Source organism: Lagopus leucura, unplaced genomic scaffold (assembly GCF_019238085.1).
Source record: "Lagopus leucura isolate 7727_CA_CO unplaced genomic scaffold, USGS_WTPT01 Super-Scaffold_100012, whole genome shotgun sequence".
Taxonomy (NCBI): domain Eukaryota; kingdom Metazoa; phylum Chordata; class Aves; order Galliformes; family Phasianidae; genus Lagopus; species Lagopus leucura.
In genome coordinates, this window is record NW_024962267.1 from 17,096,445 (window position 1) to 17,117,325 (window position 20,881).

At 42.9% G+C, this 20,881-nt stretch overlaps 1 protein-coding gene across 4 annotated transcripts in view; it reads left to right on the forward strand.

Moving 5' to 3' along the window:
* Window positions 1-20,881, forward strand: part of CPS1 (carbamoyl-phosphate synthase 1) — a 234,065-nt gene that overhangs the window by 30,812 nt on the left and 182,372 nt on the right. For all 4 annotated transcript variants that reach the window (XR_006179624.1, XR_006179623.1, XM_042874765.1 and 1 more), the window contains 13 exons: window positions 1,648-1,740; window positions 4,179-4,268; window positions 5,340-5,468; window positions 5,996-6,102; window positions 6,420-6,561; window positions 8,524-8,601; window positions 10,127-10,225; window positions 10,895-10,990; window positions 13,815-14,004; window positions 14,528-14,685; window positions 15,311-15,439; window positions 17,639-17,783; window positions 18,158-18,368. Coding sequence is in view for 2 of the 4 variants with exons in the window: in XM_042874765.1 (XP_042730699.1) it covers window positions 1,648-1,740; window positions 4,179-4,268; window positions 5,340-5,468; window positions 5,996-6,102; window positions 6,420-6,561; window positions 8,524-8,601; window positions 10,127-10,225; window positions 10,895-10,990; window positions 13,815-14,004; window positions 14,528-14,685; window positions 15,311-15,439; window positions 17,639-17,783; window positions 18,158-18,368 (1,667 nt within the window). In the remaining 2 variants the exon portion in view is untranslated. The remainder of the gene's footprint in view (window positions 1-1,647; window positions 1,741-4,178; window positions 4,269-5,339; window positions 5,469-5,995; window positions 6,103-6,419; window positions 6,562-8,523; window positions 8,602-10,126; window positions 10,226-10,894; window positions 10,991-13,814; window positions 14,005-14,527; window positions 14,686-15,310; window positions 15,440-17,638; window positions 17,784-18,157; window positions 18,369-20,881) is intronic.

Here is a 20,881-nt window from a genome sequence, read left to right on the forward strand (position 1 = left end):
GTGATCTGTAGTCTTAGCCCGCACCCCTGTTCATTCCATGACCAAAATATCACTGACCCAGCTTGAAAGAGAGTTACTGTAAATGAATTCCTGGGGGATGATAAGGATTTGTCCTGCTCTTGCAGATCGCATACAAATACAGTTTAATGCAATGGAAAATGGCAGTACATTTTTTCTGCCTTCTTGAGTTGTACCATTTAATGGATCAGTGTTCTTCCCATCCAAAGTAAATATGCTTTCACTATTTATCCAGTAGCTTCTCAGACAGTGTAAACATGATACTGACATCTGAACAGTATCAGTTTATGGCTTATAAAATAGTGGATAATGTAGCATTTTCTCCATGACTACTCAATCATGTTGAAAAAACAACTTGATATTTCACTCCCTGTCTATTTATAAATTGGGGGTGCGAACAGAACTTCATCGTAACAAGTGAAGAATTGAACAGCAAAGTGTTAAAGCAACTGTAAAGATAAATCTGGCTGAGTAATCTAGTCACAAGGTAAAACATAGATTTCTGATTTATGGGAAAGGATTTTTTAGGGTTCTGTCATCAGCTTTGACAGGACTGGCTGCAAAATGGGACTCAGCAGTGTGTGGCTGTCAAGAACCTTACTTCTTTAAGGTGGATACTAACTTTTTCAGCTATGCTCTGCAGAAGCCAGTCTGGAATACCCTGTAGTGTAAAGTGTTGTCACTTCAAGGTGAGGCAGGATGTCAGTCACTGTCAAGAGCTGTCTTTAAAACTTAACCTTACACGCTTGGCACACTTAGTAGAGCAAGGTGATGGTACATTTCTGCCTTAGGAAAATGGCAAAGATACTTTCTAGCATGATCAACCATGGAAGTATCTCATGGAAGTATCACTAAAGACTGTGAGCAGTCCCAGCATTCACAGAACAAACTGTGTTTTGTCATGACACTGTTGTGTGTTAAAAGTGTTAGAATAAAACGTAGGCTTCCTTGGTTTCACTTCCCTCTTCCTACCTTGAGAAGTTTTGTATTGCACACCCTGTCCCCATGCCAAGGAAAAGGTTAACCCTGGGTTCATCCCACTTATTCCAGGAAAGGGGAAAAAACAAAACAAGAATTTTTCTACTGAGAACTTCTCTGAGTAGAACGTGAAGTAGGAGATGCTGCTATTAGATCAAGGGTGTCATGGCAATAAAGAGCAGAGCTTGCTGGAGTGCATTTTGTTTTTATTTTTAACAGATTAATTGTCAAACAGCTATGATGACCTGCCTCCCACACAGCTTTGCTTTACAGCTCTGCTGCCTTCTAGCTAAGCACAGTATGTTGCTGAAGACCTCTCAGTGGATGACTAAAACCAAAAGCTGCAAACGGCCTTGGGGATTACTCAGATCTTATTTGGGGATCTCTTGGAAGGCAATCCATTATACTGGCACTGGCCTACCAAACTATTTAGAGAGTTTACTGATGGCACTGCTTTATCTCTAGATGAAAGAAGTTTAAACATGTTTTTAATACATGGAAAGAATCATAAACTTCTGAATATGCTAGAACAGCTATGAGCTGTCAAGAAACTATAAGCAGATGCTGAGATTGCTGTGCCTGTCACCACCTTGTACCAGTGTTCACAGCTCCTCCTGCGCTTATGCTTTGTTTACTGGTGTATTTCCACAGGGCACAGTACTTGGGAAGATTGAATTTGAAGGTCAACCCACAGAGTTTGCAGACCCAAATCAGCAGAACTTAATTGCAGAAGTTTCAACAAAGGTGAGAACTTGCAGTCCCAGTTCTGAACGCTCTGGATATTAGCTGCTCCTCATTTGCTCTGAAGATGAGCAGTCTGGACCTTTTTTAAACCGTGTAACTTCCAGACCTTGGAGGTCTGTGATGTCAGCATCATTCAGGTTTGGATTTGCTGCAGTAAGCTGTTACCTGAGATGCCACTAGACTACATGGGCAGCCTTGAAAGTCCAGGATCTCACTAACTTACATCAGTGCCTTCTGTACCTTGAGTCAGGGCCTTCTTGCTACAGACAAGCATATCAGTTGCTTATTGAGGTCTTTGTGATCTATGATTGCAAGATGCCAGTGAAGCCATTTCGAGCAGTAACTCAGCAACAGGTAAGGTTGCTGATGATATACTCCGCAATTATAAGGACAGAATTACTCCAAAGGTGTTGAAAATGGCTTTTAAAAGGGCAGTATAATAAGATAAATGGAGCTTTGGTAGTCTCGTTATGTTTATAAGTTCATTTTCTAGGCTTGAAAAACAGCATCACAAAATAAAGCTGACAGTGAAGTAAGCTGTTTAGTGTTGATAATTACTGGACGTAATTAATCTATCAGTTGCCGAACAGTTATTTTCATGTTAATCAGGATACATTAAAACCTGCTAATCAATTTATTTCAGAGAGATTTATTTTTTCCTTTTTTCTTCCTCTCCCCAGCATCAACAGATGCTAGCATATAGAATCTGTACACTAGCATTGCTTGTACAAGGCTGGGAGTTTAGGAAACTTGCCAACGCTTTGTTTTTTGGAGATTTATTTTGGTGCCGGGGTTCCAGAACAAATGGAAGAGATTTCACCACTTGAAGTTAAAAGGTCTTTTCTGTCTACACATTCAGCCCCATGTACTTTCTTTTTGTTCTCACCACTGTTGCCAGGAGGGGTTTCTTCTCATCCTCACTGCTGGCTTACAGCTTTCCCATGTTATCATCTCGGACTGGGACATTTTTTATAGGCTGGGCTGTGAGCAGATGAGGGAAATCCTTTGGCTTTAGAGGGGACGTATTATAACATTTCCCTGCTTCAGTTCCCAGTCTAGCCATAGTCTGCCAGATGTGGGGATCAGTGCTCTGCAGTACAGAGGAAGAATAAGTGAGAAGGGAAGGACTGTGAAGACAGCAGGGACTAAATTCAGTCCTGCTGCTGAAACAAATCATAGCCTAGTTAAATGGACAAGGATAAGTTTTGAGAAGAAGGTGGTTAAAATAACTCCACAAAGTTTTGTTCTTCAGTTCTCTCTGGCCCTCGCTGCACCTTCAAAGCTTGTAGAGGAGGGCAGTGGCTCCTTGTGCCCTGACTCTTCCATCTCTGCTCCTGAAATGGCAGTCAGTCACTCCTGATGATAGTGAGAGGTGTCTTCACACAGGGCGCGCTCTTGCTTATATTCTATCAATCTGTTCAGTCTTTGAGAAGATACCAACTCAACCTAGAACTGAATTAGGATAGCACAGAGGGAGAAACTGTTAAAAATTCTTGTGCTCCTTATAGAGGGGCTATTTTTTTTTTTTCCTTCTATCTGGTTATAATTCTTCTTGAAAAGAATCAATTCATCAATCAGCGCCAAGGCATATTGGGCGTGGATTTTAGCACATTTCGTAAAGAGGCCCAGTTGTGAAATACGAATGCCAGGGAAGCTGATTAAAAGGGAGTTGTTTAGCTCACTTAAAAACAAATATGATAAATGTCTTTATCATGTTCCATTCCAGTTACAACCAGCAGATAAGTGGGTGTACAAATGGTCCAGTTTGAAGACGGAGGCAGGTGACCTGTCGTAGCAATTTACTTTGTGGGGTGGGAACAGCAGCTGGAAGAGAAGGTGCCAAGAGAAGTGTTGTCAGATGTGTAAAATTCTGTGTGTCACATAGCTGATGCTCAGTGGTAGATGACCAGTCTGTAGTGCAGTGATGCTCTGGAAGTCTGCCACAAACTCTAACCAGCCATGCTGTGCTTTGGTCTTACTGTGACTGGCAACTTGGGACGGTGTTTAATGGGATGGATCTGTAGCTGGTGTGAAGCAACCTTGCTCTACTGACATCAGCACGATGATTTCACTTCAGCTGAAAATCTCTCCCCTTGTATCTGGCAGTTCTCTTGAGCTGTAATGATCTGTGAGAACTGACTTGCTACTTCACTGCTAATGAGGTGAAACGTGGGGAAAAAAGCTTGTCATTAGCTATGGAAACAAGTAACTTCTTAGGGATTGCTGTCACTGCTGCAATCAACAAGATATGAAATGGTATTATCATCTCTAACAAAAAAAAAAAAGAGAAAGTGTTAATATCGGTGGTACTTCTGAAGATTTCTCTGTAAATTGGTTGTTAAGCACCAGTCTGCATGTTGATGAAGAGTTCTGCTACTTATGTGTTTTGTGGGGTCAGGGGTGATACGTTATTTACAGCTTGGTCTCTCTTTTTATAGGAAGTCAAGGTGTATGGCCAAGGGAACCCAATTAGAATTGTAGCAGTTGACTGTGGGTTGAAGAACAACGTTATCCGTCTGCTGGTAAAGGTAGATCAGTGCTTTCTATCCTTTATCGCCTGTTTTGCTTTGGTAAGAGCTTTGCCTGTGTACTCAATAGCCTTCCTTCCAGGTGGACAGATTAATTCCAGTAACTGCTTCCCTCCTAAAATGAAGTACAGGTGATTTTTAGGATGTTTTAGGATGATGCTTATGGTCTGTGAAGGTTTCTTGAACTTAATGCCTGATATTGAGGGGGTAAGGAAGTGGGACTTGTGCAGCAACCTTTCAGGCATAAAGAATTCCAGGAGGGTGAATGTAAAAGAAGCAAGGCTCATTGTGTCTAAAGAACAACCTACCCAACACTGTCAAAAATGAGTCAATGTGAAGAAGTTTTGCAGTGAGAGTGGCTGCTGAGTGGCTGAAGCAGAGAGGCAGAGGAGATGTGCAATGTCTGTCTTGAAGATACTGAAAACTCAACTGACCAATGCCTTGGCAACCTGCCTTAAAGTGGAAGTCACCCCTGCTTTGAGCAGGGATTGCATCAGACTGCCTGGGCTCCCTCCAGCCAAAGTTATTCTTCAATTTGAGGATTTCTTGAAAATCTTCTTTTGTTAGCACTGAGATGTAGCTGTCCTGACTTCTTTTCTCTGACTTCTCACACAGGAGGAGCGAAGGTGGTATCTTCTCATTCTCTGGATGTACAAGCTTTACTTGTCTCTGTTCTCTAGTTAATGTGGATGTTCATCCCCGTTTGGATGTGCAAGACTATTTCTGGCATGCCACAGAAGGAGTTTGTGTGCTAACTCTGTGTTAGCAGTTAGGATGATTGCACTGTCTACAAGTGAGCACATTGCATGTGTGTGCACACCTCTTTCACATTCCATTACTAAGCTGTGATCTCATTACTGAATTTCAGAAAGACTTGTCAAGTGCTGTGGTGTTTCAAAGGCACAGAATCCTACCAGGCTTGTGAAATAATCTGGACACAGCTAAAAACAGTCTTGCTGTTACACCTGGTTGGAATGGCTGAAATCCTGACTCAGCCCCTGGGAAAAAAAAACAGCCTTCAGACATAAACATTTGTTCCTTTGCTCTCCTCATTGCTTGTTTTTCTCCCAGCAAGGTGCAGAAGTACATTTAGTTCCATGGAATCATGATTTTACCAGCATGGAGTATGATGGGCTCATAATTTCTGGAGGTCCAGGAGATCCCATGAAGGCCCAGGAAGTGATTCAGAATGTCAGAAAGGTACAGTGTGACAGCCAGTGGGCCAGTTTTTTGTGCTTACCTTTTTTTGTCACAGTTGAAATGTAAACATTTGGTTGCACTGACGCGTTAAGAGCCAAATGTCTTGCAGCCATTTCAGCTTCCTAGGATATTCTTTACCTCAGTCCAATGGGAGTTGAGTCTCCACACCAGTAGACACAATAAGGCTATACAGACCTTACCACGATTGCCTTACCAGTGCCTTAAAATGCCCTGTACTCTTTTAGCACCTTTGTGACCTCATGAAAGAGCCCTGATTTTTCAGCAATCTTCTTTCAAATAACGTTGTACTTGAATTCAAAGTATCATTTATTCTCCTTGAGTAGACTGAGAAATTAAGCTGAGGTTTCCCTCTGAGGCAGAGGAGAGGAGAAAGTTTTCCTTTGTAGGCTGTTGCTACTCTTGCATTCACCGTTTTTCTGCATGTGGCTGCTGTGAGGGTACATGGTTTATGCTGGAATTGTTGAACAGAGTCACTCCAGTATCTTTTGAAAACCTTTTCATTTTAGGTCCTGGAGAGCAATCGCCCAGAACCTTTGTTTGGAATTGGCATGGGGAATCTAATCACTGGAATAGCAGCTGGAGCTACTTCCTACAAGATGCAGATGGCCAACAGGTGCAGCAGCTCTTCTGCTTTCCAGGGCCCAAATAGAATCATCGCAGCATCATTAAAGGCCACCAGACAGCAGTGTCTTCCTTCTGAACTGTCTCAACAGAAGCTAGTATGGCAGTAGCACTACTTCAGTCTTGACATTCTCCTTGCCTTTAATTAAACTGCCCTGATGTGCATTGCTGTTTCTGAGGGTAATTGGTCTCCACCAAACTGAGGGATTGTGAAGTTTCTCCTAGGATTTGCCATTTTGTGGCATTTAGTCACACCTGACACTTCTGACTGCTGCTTTCTGACCCTTTCCTTTTCCCTTTCTCTTTCAGAGGACAGAACCAGCCTGTCCTGAATGCAGTGAATGGACAAGCTGTCATCACTGCTCAGAATCATGCTTATGCTATCGACAGCTCTACCCTCCCACCTGGCTGGAAGCCTCTTTTTGTGAATGTCAATGATCAAACAAATGAGGTGAGTGCATGCTTTCCTATTTTTTTTTTAATCTGTAGATAGTAGCCTTTAGTGAGTAAAAACTCCGTCTCACCTTATTTTTCCTCCTTGCAGTCAGGTTACAATTAGTCATCAGAACTAAACTTAGTGACCTGATCCTATTTACTTTACTTGGAGCCCTGCCATGCAACCCACAGAAGGTGGGCCATTACTTCTGTTGTCTGTATGAGCCCAAAATGCACAGCTGCAACAGTGACCTCATGATTTCCCTGGCAATGCTGCCTTATTAATTTCAATGATTTCCCTACTGCAAGTGCACCAACCCTTGTCTGCGTACTGTTGGGTTCATTCTGTGCTATGCAGCACAGAAAAGGAATGTTATTAGAGTTGAATTTGATGTGTTAATGTGAATAGAACTCCAAGGTCCAAATGTCAGGAGGGAAACAGGCAGTTGCCTCTACAGAACAGCTTATCAGATCTGAAGTAGAGGGCTCCTGCCAAGTGACCTCCAAGTGGGGAAAAATGGAAAGATTTGAAATAAGAAAAAAAAAAAAGAGCTTAACCACTAGATGTTCACAGATAAACACGGAAGTAAAACAAAATCCCACTACTCAAGTCTGTTAAGGTGTGAGATACTGAGGAGCATCTTAGGCTCTGTAGTTGACCATGATAAATACTGTATTAGGCCTACTGTTGTGCGGGTCTTGCTATTTATCAAAGTCATGGAAAAGAAGGACCATTTCTGTGTCCCCCTCAGTCTCTTAAACCTCCATAGATTTGTCCATGTGCTAGGGAGGGATGAGGAGCATGCAGTTTTGGCACAGAGGTGCACAGACAGGAACAGGGTTGAATGGGCTCTCATATGCAGTCTGTTTTAATCTTGTTTGGAAAAAGAAGAAATGCTGACTGATCTGACCCATCACAGCTGGACAGGGCCAGTACAGATTTCCAAACACTGACAAACCATGGAATATTTTCGAGAGATTTGTATGTAGGTAGTAATAATATGAGCATTCAGGGAAAACTTGACACATCAGTGGCGCTCTTTACTCGGAGGGCAGAAACTCAGTGTGGTCAGCAGCTCATCTCACGCCATTGCCCTACCCCAGCATCCCACCCTGCAGCTCTGGATGGCACTGTTGCTCAGTAGAGCTGCTGGGACTCCTTTGTCCATTCGCAAGGGAAGCAGATTGTATCAGAAGTATTTTTTTTCTGAATTCCCTCTTGAGGGAATTTTGATTTCCTCTATCTGGAATCAGAGGCCATGAGCAGTAGTCTGGACCACGCTGCCTGGTGCTATCAGGCTTGCAGCTGAGAAGTTTGTTCTGTCTGACTCTAACTGAAAATAAGAGTGCTGTCTCCAAACTCAGCTATTCAACATTTCTTCATAGCTCTTGCTCATTCAGAGCAGCATTCCCACTTCATCACAGACCCAAAAATGACTCAGGGCAGACATCATGTGCAAGGCTCTGTGTCAGTATTCAAAGTGAGTTACAGAAATAAAGAGCATGACTGAAGTCTCACTCTTGTAACGGTCTTGTAACAGACCTAGCAAGATCGGGGCAGTAAAACCAGAGACGTGGGATCCTTTAAGGTGACCGTTTCTTGCTGTGTATGCTGTTTTCTTATTTGCCTGGTCCAGAATTTCCTCTGCAGGCAGACTAGCCTATCTGCTCTGTTACGTGTGTGCAATTGAATAGTGTTTGCGATTGTAATGGAAGCGAGGTCTCCACTATGCTTCTCAGCCATGTACAGTTCAGTGAGTTGGACAGGCGTTGGAACCTTCTCAGAAGAGCAAAAAGCTCTAAGGGTCCTCAGGTAAGACATAGTCCGAAGTCTGGGAATGAAACAGGTTTAAATTTGGCAGTCCTTAAAAGCATCCCAGCTCCTTAGCCTTCTGTACTTACAAGGAAAAGGTCTGGCTTTCTGTCTTCTTGCCCACTTGCAAGGAAGTGCTTAAGATAAATGTTTTTAATCCTGCAGGGAATTATGCATGAGACCAGACCAATTTTCACAGCACAGTTCTACCCAGATGCAAATCCTGGGCCGACAGACACGGAGGTATTGTGTGAGAATTGATCCAGCCTTACTTCTATGTGCGCTGGGGAGTGCAGATACGTATAAGCTACAGTGACAAATCTTTATGTTGGTGATGGTCCTAAATCTTGTTTTTGGAAAAGTTAAGATCCTCGCTGAGGACCCAACTGTGCATAAGCTTGTTCTGCTTAGTTTGAATCACAGTTAATTACAATCAGCAGCAAGGCATCTATTGACTTCTGTGTGCTTTGGATCAATGGTTCCATTCATATGATGTGCGTGCTTCGAGTCCTGGTGGGATTATTTGTGTGTTGGAAGTTACTGAAGTGCTTAAGCCTTTGCAGGATCAGGCTCAAATCTCTTGTACCTGGGGTGATTGCAAAAGGAAAAGGATTTCATCTTAGAGAAAAAAATCCCAGCCAGATGTTTCGTAATAAAATCATTAACTTTCTAATACATTTTAGTTCCACTTGCAAATTTTATAATTACTGCAGAGTTATGTAAATGAATTCACACTTTCTCACTCTGCTTCTCCTAAGTGAAATGAAATTATAATCCCCCATCTGTGACTTTGCACGAGTTCTGTAACAACTGGTTGCATAGTCACAGAGTCTGACGAAACAACAAAGGAGATGTGGAAGGCAGAGGAGGCAGGTCAGTACGTAAATATACTTCTTAGCCTTTCTTGATAAGGTGGATATATAGATGGAAGTGCTTATTTTAATCTTAATTTGATATTGTTGATTAAACTTGCAAGTAAATTTCATGGTATCAAGAACTAATTCTTGCTAATCTGATTGACTTGAGTTCTCTGAGATGAACAACCCTCAGCTACCTCTTCCAAGTAGGTGCACTTCCTCTGCTTGGATGGATTTGATTATTTAGGTGCTGTACTGCTAGGCTTGCAGGGTCCATCCATGCTCATTGCCACAGGTGATTCCCTGCAACCAGCTTCAGGGGCTGAGCTCTCTAAATGTGTATATGGGTGCAGTCAGGGTGTATTCTGCTGTGTCCTGCTGCCTCCTCTGCCTGCCCTTGCTGGCTGCAAGGCAGGCAAGCTTGTGAGATGAGAGAGGTGGAAACTGGAGAAAAAATCCCTCACAGCTGCTCTGAGATCCCCTCTGGAAGGACAACATACTGAGTTAGCACAAATGACTTTTAGATATACCTCTACAGATCCCACCTCTGTAACAGAATCCATTCCACACGGTTCACTTGAGGTAGTTAAGTGTATGGTTTTCTGTATATTAGCTTTCAGTGTGCACTCATTCATTCTACTGCCAACCATACACAAACAGAGCACACAGACGTGATTTATGTGTTTTCTCCCTGATATGACCTCCCTTTCTTGAATGCAGCTTTGTCAGATACACCAAAGTCACTATAAATAATGGTCCCCTCCTTTCTGATGAAGAGAAATCTGCCTTCTAAAGGCAGTGGTGTAGAGTTGATAGCCTGCGCTCCCTAACAGCCTGCTTTTTTTCCTCGTTTGCTTGTTATTAGTTTTGTTCAACTTTGGAGATTAAATACCTGTGTTTGTTTTTCCCAGTTCCTGTTTGATTCATTTATCTCACTGATTAAGAGAGGGAAAGGCACTACCATTGATTCGGTCCTGCCCAAGGCTGGAGCAACAGCTTCTAGAGTGGAGGTCAGTGTACAGATGCTCTTCATTCCTGCCTGTCAGTGAGGCTAGGAGCTTGCTGGTTCCTGCTGAATCCACCATACAAAGTGGCATAAGAAGCAGACTGTGGAAGTTGAAGGAGGCCTCCCTTGCAAAAGGTTTTTCTTGCTGTGTTACTGACTCCCTGTTCTTTCAGAAAATGTTAAGATCTGAAGTGACGTGTAGTTTTCTTTCTACTTCTCCCAAGAAGGGTGCTCTCCCAGCAGTGTATGAGATGCCCAGGGAAAATCTGCACGTGACATTTTGTGCCAGCATCGTGATGTTGCTGCTTTGCTGATGCTTAGCAAATAAGTCTGAAATTCCTAGCGTGAATTTCATGCAGTGTTGCTATCTTAGAAAGTAGCTGGACTCTGTGGGCAGCTAAAGTGAAGCATGGCTCTCTATTAAGTATTTTACAATTAACACATTTATTGCATGCCTTATGCACAAATCATGTTTCTCTATCCAAAGAGATATGGGAGGAGTCTTGGAGAAATACCTTTAGAAGTAAAGCTGCAGTGTTTTTGGAGGTTACTTATTTTTTCTTTCTAGAATGTGTGTTTTCTAATTTGAGGCTGCTCTGTGCTGCACAGTCTCCATTCATTTCAACATCTCCACCACAGTACTGACTTTGTCCATTCTGTTTCACACCTTTAGGTCTCCAAAGTTCTCATTCTAGGATCTGGGGGTCTGTCGATCGGTCAGGCAGGGGAATTTGATTACTCTGGATCTCAGGCTGTGAAAGCTCTGAAGGTGAGAAGGATACTTGAAAAATGCTAACCTACACTTAATGTACTTTCCTTTCTCACAGAGAACTACGCTCACCTGACTGTGGTATCACATGGGCAGTGAAGTTGGTAAGAAGAAATAGCTATAGGGATATTTAGCCATTTTTTCGTTGTGAATTTGTTGGTTCAGTGATCTGAGCAGTTGTAGTAGCTGCCTTTGGAGAAAGTGGTAATTGTGATCTGCTTTAATTTCAGTCAGGGCCATTCTATTCCTGTGCTGATGTTGAAGTCAGCAAAGGAAAAAAAGAAACCAATTACGATAATCTTACATATAATCTGTGGTAGGTCTAGGTTGAACCTAATGTTATAATACGTCGTGTCCTGCATATGCTTTCTTTGTGCCCTGTATTGCTATTGCTGGCTGTTGGTTTGAAGTGACAGTATTTTCAGAAAGATGAGAATAGGTTTAGGAGTGGAGGATGCCAGAGAGGGTGAGTGCAGATAATGACCTGAGTCAGAAGAGTGGCATCTCACTCCTTTCTTTTCTCTTTTGTCCTTCAAACTCAGCTCCGGTTTGTGGATGAAGGTGCTCTTTAATGATAAACATCCCCAACTTGATCTCCCACAGTGCCCTTTCCCTTCCTGTGGCCAGCAGCTAGCAGCTCTGATCTGCTGTAGGCTAATCAGCCATTCCAAAGCAGTACTTGCTCTTCCTGACCTTGCCTCTGGTGATGTGATTTACAGCTGCATGCAGGAGAGAAGGCAGTGGCTACCAGAGCATGGATGGGAGAGGACAGGGACAATTAACAGGAGACAAAGAAGAGATTTCTTTCTCCTAGACATCTTATTTTTATTTTCTTCTAAATAATCGATATGGATTTTCACTGCTGGATGCTCTGATTCACTCTGCTATGTACTTCTGTTCTTCTGAGTCTGTTGGATGCCAGCTCCTGATTAAGAAGGTGCTGCTGTTTACATTCAGTCCTATACAGTTACGTGTGTGCCCTTATGTAGGACTAAGACCTTGTGGAGCTGGGACTGCTCCAGTCAGTGAATTTGTGTTTGCAAGAATGCTTATTAAAGGCAGGAAGATCCTCTGAAGAGCCTGGAAGCATCTGTGAACAGCAGAGACCAGGCTGTGGTCATCTGCAAACCTTGATAACTTGCACTGGGGATTCTCCCAGTTGTTCTGAGTACAGGTGTATATTACACAAAAGGAGGAACGGAGCGCTCTGAAGTATTGTTAATTAGTTATTTTAACTAGGATGTGATGAAATTCTCCGGTTAGAATGGGTATCTATTGTGCAGAATGTCGTGCACTTAAACAAACAAACAAACCAAAAAACAAACAGAAGTGGGAGGAAAGCGTTGCAAAGGCAAATAGCAACTGGATTAAAATCTTGCATCCCAAATAACTGGGCTTGGGGGCATTAATTCTGCTCGTTAGTTATTTTCCTCATCTCTGCCAGCTGGTCCTTAAGACACCTTGCCCCAGATAAGTAGGAAAGGAAGTGATGATATACAGATACGCCACCTTGCTGTCATGAAGTCATGTACCTTCCTGCTCCCCTGTTCATTGCAGTAGAAGTGTAGCTGTGAATTTCTGAGTACATTCATTAGAGAAGAATAACTTGGTCAGTGAGCAACCCTCCTCCTTCAGCAGTGGCATGAAAACCACAGATAAGAGTCATTGGTCTAGAACTGAAATATTTTCTGTGAGAATTTTGTTCTATCTTTCCCCTGCTCCACACATTTTAAGGAAAGGAAAAAAAATCCAGCTTTTCCTAGGAAAGTGTCAACAGAAATGTACAGTCTTTGAAGCAGTATTTAAGTTATCAAAGGAAAGAAGAGAAATGTTATCTGGTACTTGACCTAAGTAATCAGAGAGCATTCAGTAAGAATCCCACTGCTCCAGGTGGGCTGTGTATTTGTGGCCCAAGCAGTTTTTGAAACAAACAGAAAAATCCTGTGGTGTTCTCATAAGTTCTGTGAACTCAGGGGAAGAAAAGCTTCTATAGTTCCTACACCAATCCCAGCAAAAATTGCATAGCATTTGCTTGAGAAATGGCTGACATAATCTGCCAACCTTTTTCCTATTTTTTCTCTTATTTATTTCTCTGTTTATTTATTTATATTTTAGCTTTCATTTCTGTTTGTTCTGAAAGTTTCCATTTTTCTTTCTTAGCTTCTGTTACTCCCATATGGCAAACTTTTCTCTTCAAATGTATTTTGCATCAATAGTTGGCATTGTTTCCAAAGGGTTTACTTACATGGAGTAACTTATTGCCTTATCAGAAATTGATGGAGTTCCCATAAAAGTAAGGCCAGAGCCCTTCCTCTTCCCAGTACACCTTTTAAATAAAGCAGTAATATGTTACCCTCCACCTATCTGTGATTGATGTGTGGTCTTTACTATTATTTTTTTCAGCATGGCCACAATCTGAGCTCCTTATCAAAACTTGGTTAGTTTCTTCTTTATGCACTAATGTGTTTTGAGAGTGAGAGGAGTTGATCTGCTCAGCACTTGTCTGGCTTTTCCATTGTTGAGCAAGCTGTAGTGAAATAGACAAAAGAGTAGGAAAACCATCACCACTACAGCAGGAAGCAAATCATAAACTCAACTGTCTTTTTATCTCAGTTTCTCATCTGTGACAGAGAAAAAGCAGTATGAAGTTCTGGCTAACCTTTGCCTTGCATATAGAGGCAGAGATTTTGTCTTTTATATCTTAAGGAACCTATGTTGTGCTGCCGGTGGAACTTCTTGTTGAACCCCTTCTCTCCTTGCTGCTGATAATATTGTTAGCTTTTACCGTGTGTGCCAAGTTTAAATGCAGATTTTCATTTTTCAGGAAGAAAATGTAAAAATTGTCCTCATGAATCCCAACATCGCTTCAGTGCAGACCAATGAGACCGGCTTAAAGCAGGCTGACGCTGTGTATTTCCTCCCCATCACTCCACGGTTTGTCACAGAGGTCATCAAGGCAGAGCATCCTGATGGATTAATTTTGGGCATGGGTGGCCAAACAGCTCTCAACTGCGGTGAGTACAGTACAGGCACCTTGGCAGCTCTTGCAGGCAAATTCATTGCAATCACCATTTATGCAGACATGCAAGATCTGTGATACGTTGCCTGGAGGTTGTAGACAGAGATGCTGACCATGTGGGAAAAAGTAACTGCTAAACTGTGAACACAGCATCTATTCACTGCTTTTGATACTTAAAAGTAACGCATGCATCCTGTGATAGAGCTCACCTCTTGTCTATTATAGATCAGTTGAGGGTACTCAGACTATGGAGGTGGAGATCAAAGGGAGAAGTCAGCCTCATTTACCTTCTTGCAACGTTATCCAACTGCACTGCTTGTTTCGTGGATGACTGTCAAGCAGTATGTTTGTCACTAATCCCACGTTTGTTAGATTGTAGGGTGGAAATGCTTGTATCAGAATAATGACTGTATCTGTTGATGTGGGCAGGCGAGTGGTCAGGTAGTCACACAGCTTCTGGACACTTTGTTCTTTGTTTACTATCGTGCCTCAAAACTATGGCTTTGTCTGCTCTGCAGGAGTGGAGCTCTTCAAGCAAGGAGTCCTGCAGCAGTATGGTGTGAAGGTCCTAGGTACATCAGTTGAATCCATCATGGCTACCGAGGATAGAAAGCTTTTTTCTGATAAACTGATGGAGCTAAATGAAAAGATTGCTCCTAGCTTTGCAGTGGAATCGGTAAATCAGACACTTTTGAAGATGTGTTTACTATTGTTGTTGTGAGACTTACTTATCTGTTTTTTAAATCTGGTTTTGTTTAGTGAAAGCGAACTACAAGCTTAGCTTCACCAGCACACCCCAGGGACTGGTGCTGGTTGACAGTGATTTAAAATAGATGAAAATACTATTAAGCACTTGGAAAGTGTAAGCTAATTTCTGGTCATCTAACTCAGCAATGCTGAAATCTCTCTTGAGGGTGAGAGTGAGAAACAATAACTGGTTCAATGGAAGGCATGTTTGAGTTTGGAGGAAACAGTCTCAAACCAGGATGTCTGTTGGAAGGGTTATTTGATGCTATAGTCTGCAAAGGCAGAGCAGATAAGGCCATGGGAATTTAGCAGGGAAGCCCACGCTGCTAAAGGCGAAAGTCACCGTCTTGAGCCCATGTTCCACTTCTCTGTTTTTTTGGGTTTTTTTTGGCAGAATGGAGTAATATTAAAAAGCCAATTCCATTCCTTTCAATTTGTCTAGGGACAGCTTAATGTCTTGGTGATGGGATTTCCAGTTAACAGAGTAACCTCAGTTGGTTGATTTTATTTATCTGAATTCATTTTCTCTGAAACGTGTTCCTTTCTCCTTTAAGATTGAAGATGCTTTGGAGGCAGCTGAGAAAATCAGCTATCCGGTCATGATACGTTCTGCTTATGCCCTTGGTGGTTTGGGGTCAGGTGTATGCACTGACAAGGAAAGTTTGCTGGACCTTGGAACAAAGGTATGTCTGTGATTGCAAGCTCTGGGAATAGAGTCCGGACAGATGATGATTCTTTTTTGATATAGTTCCTACACTGGCATTGTACTCATACATACTCTACTTTACATCTTATCTGTAGGCCCTTATCCCGACTCCTTTGCATGCCTTCTTTTCCTAATTCATGCTGCTGACTTGGGAAATGATTAAGGATAATTGACAGACCTGTTAATGAGAAACTGGCCTTAATCTGAGCATTTGTTTAATTTTGGTCTGGCAAGAATCAGAGTGGATTATTTTCACCTCTTTCGACACGTGAAAGATGTCAAGAAACGTGAAACCTTTGGAAAGCTCAGTGATTGCGGTGGTATCGGAGTCAGAAGGCTTGGGAGGCTTGGGCCTCTGCTGTATTTGTGTCTGAAGGCTTTCTTTCTTTGGGCCATTGCTCTTTTCTGTAATGATGTAAGGGGGTGATGTGATGCTCTTCATAATTTGGCATCCACCAGCTGTTCCTGGCTGTGCAGAGAAGAACTTTTGCTGCAGGAAATCCGGGGGCAGACAGTCCTGGGGCAGACAGGGCTGGCGGGTGCAGGCCTGGGCTGGGCCTCAGCCCGTGGGACAAAGCTGTTCCCTCTGAGGAAAGTAGTCCCGAGACAGGCCCTCAAGTATCAAAGACAGAGAGGCAATTACTGACTTTACTTCTTTATTGTTATCCTTATCGTCCCTTTGAACTGTATTGTTCTTTTCAACTGTTTATTGTCCTGACTTGAAAAAGTCCCAATGGAGGAACTGGAAAGGACATTCATGCTGAACTTCAGCCCTTCTTCCCATCCAAAGCCAAGTCTTCTGCTTCTCCAATGGCACAGCTTTCCTCTGTAGCTTCTCTTGACACTGCCAAGGCCTCAGGGAGCTCGGGGCTGTCCGCACAGCAGCTCAGTGAACACCAGTCCAAGTCCTTCCCTCTTCCTCAGGGCTCACCTGGAGGAGGCAAGGGATTGGGGCTGTCTGCAGGACACCTCCCGTTGTCCCAGCACAGCTCAGTGGACACCACTCTCAGTCCTACCCTCTTCCTTAAGACTCACCTGAAGGTGCCACGGAGCTCAGAGCCATCTGCTGGACTCCTCCTTTTGTCCCAGCCACAGCAGCTCGGTGGACTGCATTAGGGGAGGGTTAGGTGAATGTGAGGAAGAGGCTCTGCCTCAGAGGGCAGTGAGCGTGGAGCAGCTCCCCAGGGCAGCAGGCACAGGCACAAGCTGCTGGAGCTCGGGGAGCAGTTGAACACCATTTTCAGCATTGGGGGATCCTTGTGGGACCCTTCCAACTTGGGGTGTTCTGTGATTGTATGTTTTTGAGTGAGAGAAGGCAGTAGACAGTAACAAAGGAGAAACATGGATTGTTTGACAAACATAGCTAGGTATTCCCACTGCATTACTACAAGCTCAGTGCCTGCTTAGTCTGGGTGAAATGCTACTCTACAATTCACTTCTTTTTTTCTTTTTTTATTATGTGAGTTTGGCGACTGAGCTAAGGGCCTTATTGGAGTAAAAGCTTAAGCTACCTGTAGGGAGGGCAAGACTGTAAGCTGATTCATGTGCAGCATTAAAAGTAGAAGCTCTGCTAAAGGGTGGATTGATAATATGCCAGTTTTAAGCGAGATGTGATTAATGTTTTCTCTCTTCTAATATTGCGTCCATTTATTCACTTAGGTTATGCTCATTTACGAACAAATGATATTTTTCATTTTTGTCTCTTGTGCTGAGGAGTGCTTGCTAGATTAGTTTAAGAATAAATTGTGAATCGTGGTTCTGGTTAGTATGTCAATGATAAGCAACATTATTAGTGCTATTAATTAAGTAGTGTTTGCTGGCACTGGTGCTTCCTATCACTTAGTCACTCAGCTTTCTGTGCAGCTGTCCAACTGAATTCCATGGAGCTACTCTTGTGCACAAAACCACGTGTCTGTTGTGTGACTGAATCCTTAGATATTTTTATATTTTCACTTACATGCCATTGCAACCTCACATGCCCTGCTCCTTTAACCATTTGTGCTTTTCAAATAAAGGTAATGCATGTATTTATTTATTTATTTTAAAGAAAGTACAAAGTGCTTGTCATCTGTGCAACGAGCTTCACTTACCCTTATTTTCCAGTGTTCATGGTGATCTGGGATGTCTGGAGAGGAACAGAAGCATTAAGCATTCCTTGTCTCTGATGTATTTGCAGGCATTTGCAATGACTAAACAAATTCTTGTGGAAAAGTCAGTTGTGGGCTGGAAGGAGATAGAATACGAAGTCGTGAGAGATGCTGCAGATAATTGTATTGCAGTCTGCAATATGGAAAACATAGATGCGATGGGAGTCCACACAGGTAGGTCTGAGCACAGGATGGATCACTGGAAGTGGCTTTTGATAACTGTTTTATGCAGTCGTTTACACAGTTGTGTGGTTGATGAAGTGGGCTCTAGAAATGCTCTTCAGGTTTCCAATGCAGCCAGATAGTGTGTAAAACAGATATTGTGAGGCTGAGCCCACAGCTATCATACTGTTTTTCATAAAATGGCTTTTAGCTTCTCCAGAATCCAGTTCTCTGACTGTCTTTGCTTTTCATTGGATTGAGTTTTGAAAGCTTGTTGTAACTTCACTAGTGGCAGTGGTTTAGCAAACAAAGCAGTGTATGTGGCCAGAATTTACTGCTGCTGAACTGCTTCTCATTTTCCTTCTCTGTTACCTTGTGACAAACAGGAGATTCTGTCGTAGTGGCTCCGAGCCAGACACTCACTAATGAGGAATTTCAGATGCTGAGGGATCGTGCCATCAAGGTTGTCCGATATTTGGACATTGTGGGAGAATGTAATATCCAGTTTGCTCTGCATCCAACTTCCCTGGACTACTACATCATTGAAGTTAATGCCAGACTCTCGAGAAGTTCAGCTTTGGCATCCAAGGCAACAGGGTAAGTTTATTTAAAGAATGAATACTAAACAAACAACATGAACAAACAAGAAGTGGAGAACAACAGAATTAGGGCAAAGGAGTTGGATTGGTGTGTTAATTAAATATGTAGATGACAGCTGTGAATACGAAGAGTTTCTGCATCTGCTTTCCATGCAGTTAAGACGAGGATGCATAAGCCTAATTTGCAGCAAGGTAGACTGAAGTTGGCTATCTGGGGGAACTCTGGAGTAGTCAGGGCAAGATGAATAGCCTGGGAAGTTTCTAAGAACAGCTTCTGTCAGCATCTGCTGGGAGTGACCCTGGGAGAGTCGGTCCTGCTGGGAGGTGGAAGAAAGGGTTAGTGAGCCTTCCGGATTGGTTCCAGCCTGCTGATGCTGTTAGTGCAGAAGGGAAAAACTCCCAGGAGGTGTGTGGGAGGGGAGCCTAAGAGCTGTCCTTACAAAGCATATCTGCGGTGTCCATATGTTGGCTGCAAATCACCTCTGGGACCCAAAGGACACAGTTAGTAATGAGCTGTCTGTCAAACGGATGCAAATGGTATTACTGTCTGCCTTTGTTTTGTTGGCTAATCATAAACTAATCAAGATAAGAACGGTCAGAGCAGCCTGTTTAAAAATTGGCTTCCTAATTGTGCTTTGCAGATGCTGTTGAGAGGTGCAAATTATAGATTAATTTTCGGTTTTCAACAACTTCTGTGGTTGTTGAAGTGCTGTAGCAGAGTGGAGATAAGTTACAATGTTGGACAGTGGGTGTCTCAATTGTTTTCTTTTTCAGCAACAGACCTGTAGCTAAATGTAACTGTTGTTATGATCTCACCATAGATGTGATATCTATTTAAAAGGGTTACATTGCAGGTAATAAAGTGAGGCTCTGATCTAGGTAGCTATACAGTGTATTGGGATAGGAAGTTGAATGAGTACTCGAGCACAGTAGTCTTCCGTTGCGTTGAGGAGGGAAATTCACCTCACATCTGGGTTTCTCACAGAACAGCAAGAATCTGGCTTTTGAATGATGCACTGGTAAGGCTGGAGCTACTTGGGTTACAGGCAACTTTGTGCTGAGATCTTTGGGTGTGATGAAGCACTGGGGGATTTCCTAACAGCTGTTGCAAATGGACTGTGTCTGACTGGAAGCGGCTCAAGAAAGTCATCATGAAACTGGCTTTGATATCAACGTTGTAGGAAAAAGACCTTGAGGGAGGGAGCTGTTTGCACTGAGGAAGCTTCCAAGAAGAATGTTTAGATTTGTTCTGCAACTTCAGGTGATACCTGGATTCAGAAAGCTAAAGATTTTTTTTTTGCAGATGATGCTGATGAACAGTGACCTCAAATATCCTTTACTGTGAATGAGCCAAAGACCTTGAGATTTCCTAGAATCGTGTAAGGGCTTGGGTTGGAAGGGTGGGTTAAAGCCCACTCAGTTCAACCCCCTGCCGAGGGCTGGTTTGTCCCCACCAGCTCAGGTTGTCCTGGCCCCATCCAACCTGGCCTTGGGCACCTCCAGGGATGGGACACCCACAGCTTCTCTGGGCAGCAGTGCCAGGCCTCACTGCCCTCTGAGTAAAGAATTTCCTCATAACATCTAATCTAAATTTCTCCTCTTTTGGTTTGAAACTGTTCTCCCTTGTCTTATCCCTATCTGCCTGTGTAGAGATTTGCTCTCCCCTGTCAATATCAGTTTATGCTGACAGTATCATAGGAAGTTAGCCTGAGGACTGGCTGATACCTACAATACCTTATACAACGGTGCTCTGGCTGCTTATGCAGTTTGTATTATGTATTAGAGTGGTTCAACTGTCAGTATCAGTCATGGAAAAAGTACGTGACATAAGTGGAAGATGTGGGCATTCTTGTGATTTTTCAAGATGAAATTTTTTGTCTGATACTGGAATAAAGTAACTTGTCTGCTGACGAGGTTTTTCCATCCAACTAAACATTGTGAAGGATGACATCTCTAGCAAAATGAGAATAACGGACTTACTTCATTTCGTCTCCTCCAGCTGAGCCAGCTTCACAGACCTGTCATCTCCATTCCTTTTACCATCTTTGAACTAACTGATTCAGTGTAGACTGCTGAAGCCCCCAGTGTCAAATTTTCCTCTTGTGATTCCTGTGTTCAAATGGAAAGTAAAATCTTTGAGGTTTGGGGGAAATCCATAACTTTCTGCAATAGTGTGGGGAAGGCACTTTGTTCCTCGAGGGGAAAAAAAAGGAGAATACAAGCAAGTAACGTGCAAAGAGTCCCTTGAAGTTCATTGCCTTTATCTGCTAAATGAAAAAGCACAAACTCTGGTATTCATCTATGCTGCTGCCAAATCCTTGGCAGAAGTGCAGGCTGTTAAAATCTCGGTGTTAGCCACAGAGCTAAGGTGATTAGCCTTCCTAATTGACAAGGCCATGCTTGTGTGTGCAGTGGTCCATGCATGCTGATGGCAGTCTTGGCTCCCAGCTCTGGCAGGGAAGTGGCAGAAACGTCTCGAGCAGTTGCAGAGTTGAGTCATTCTGCTCTCAC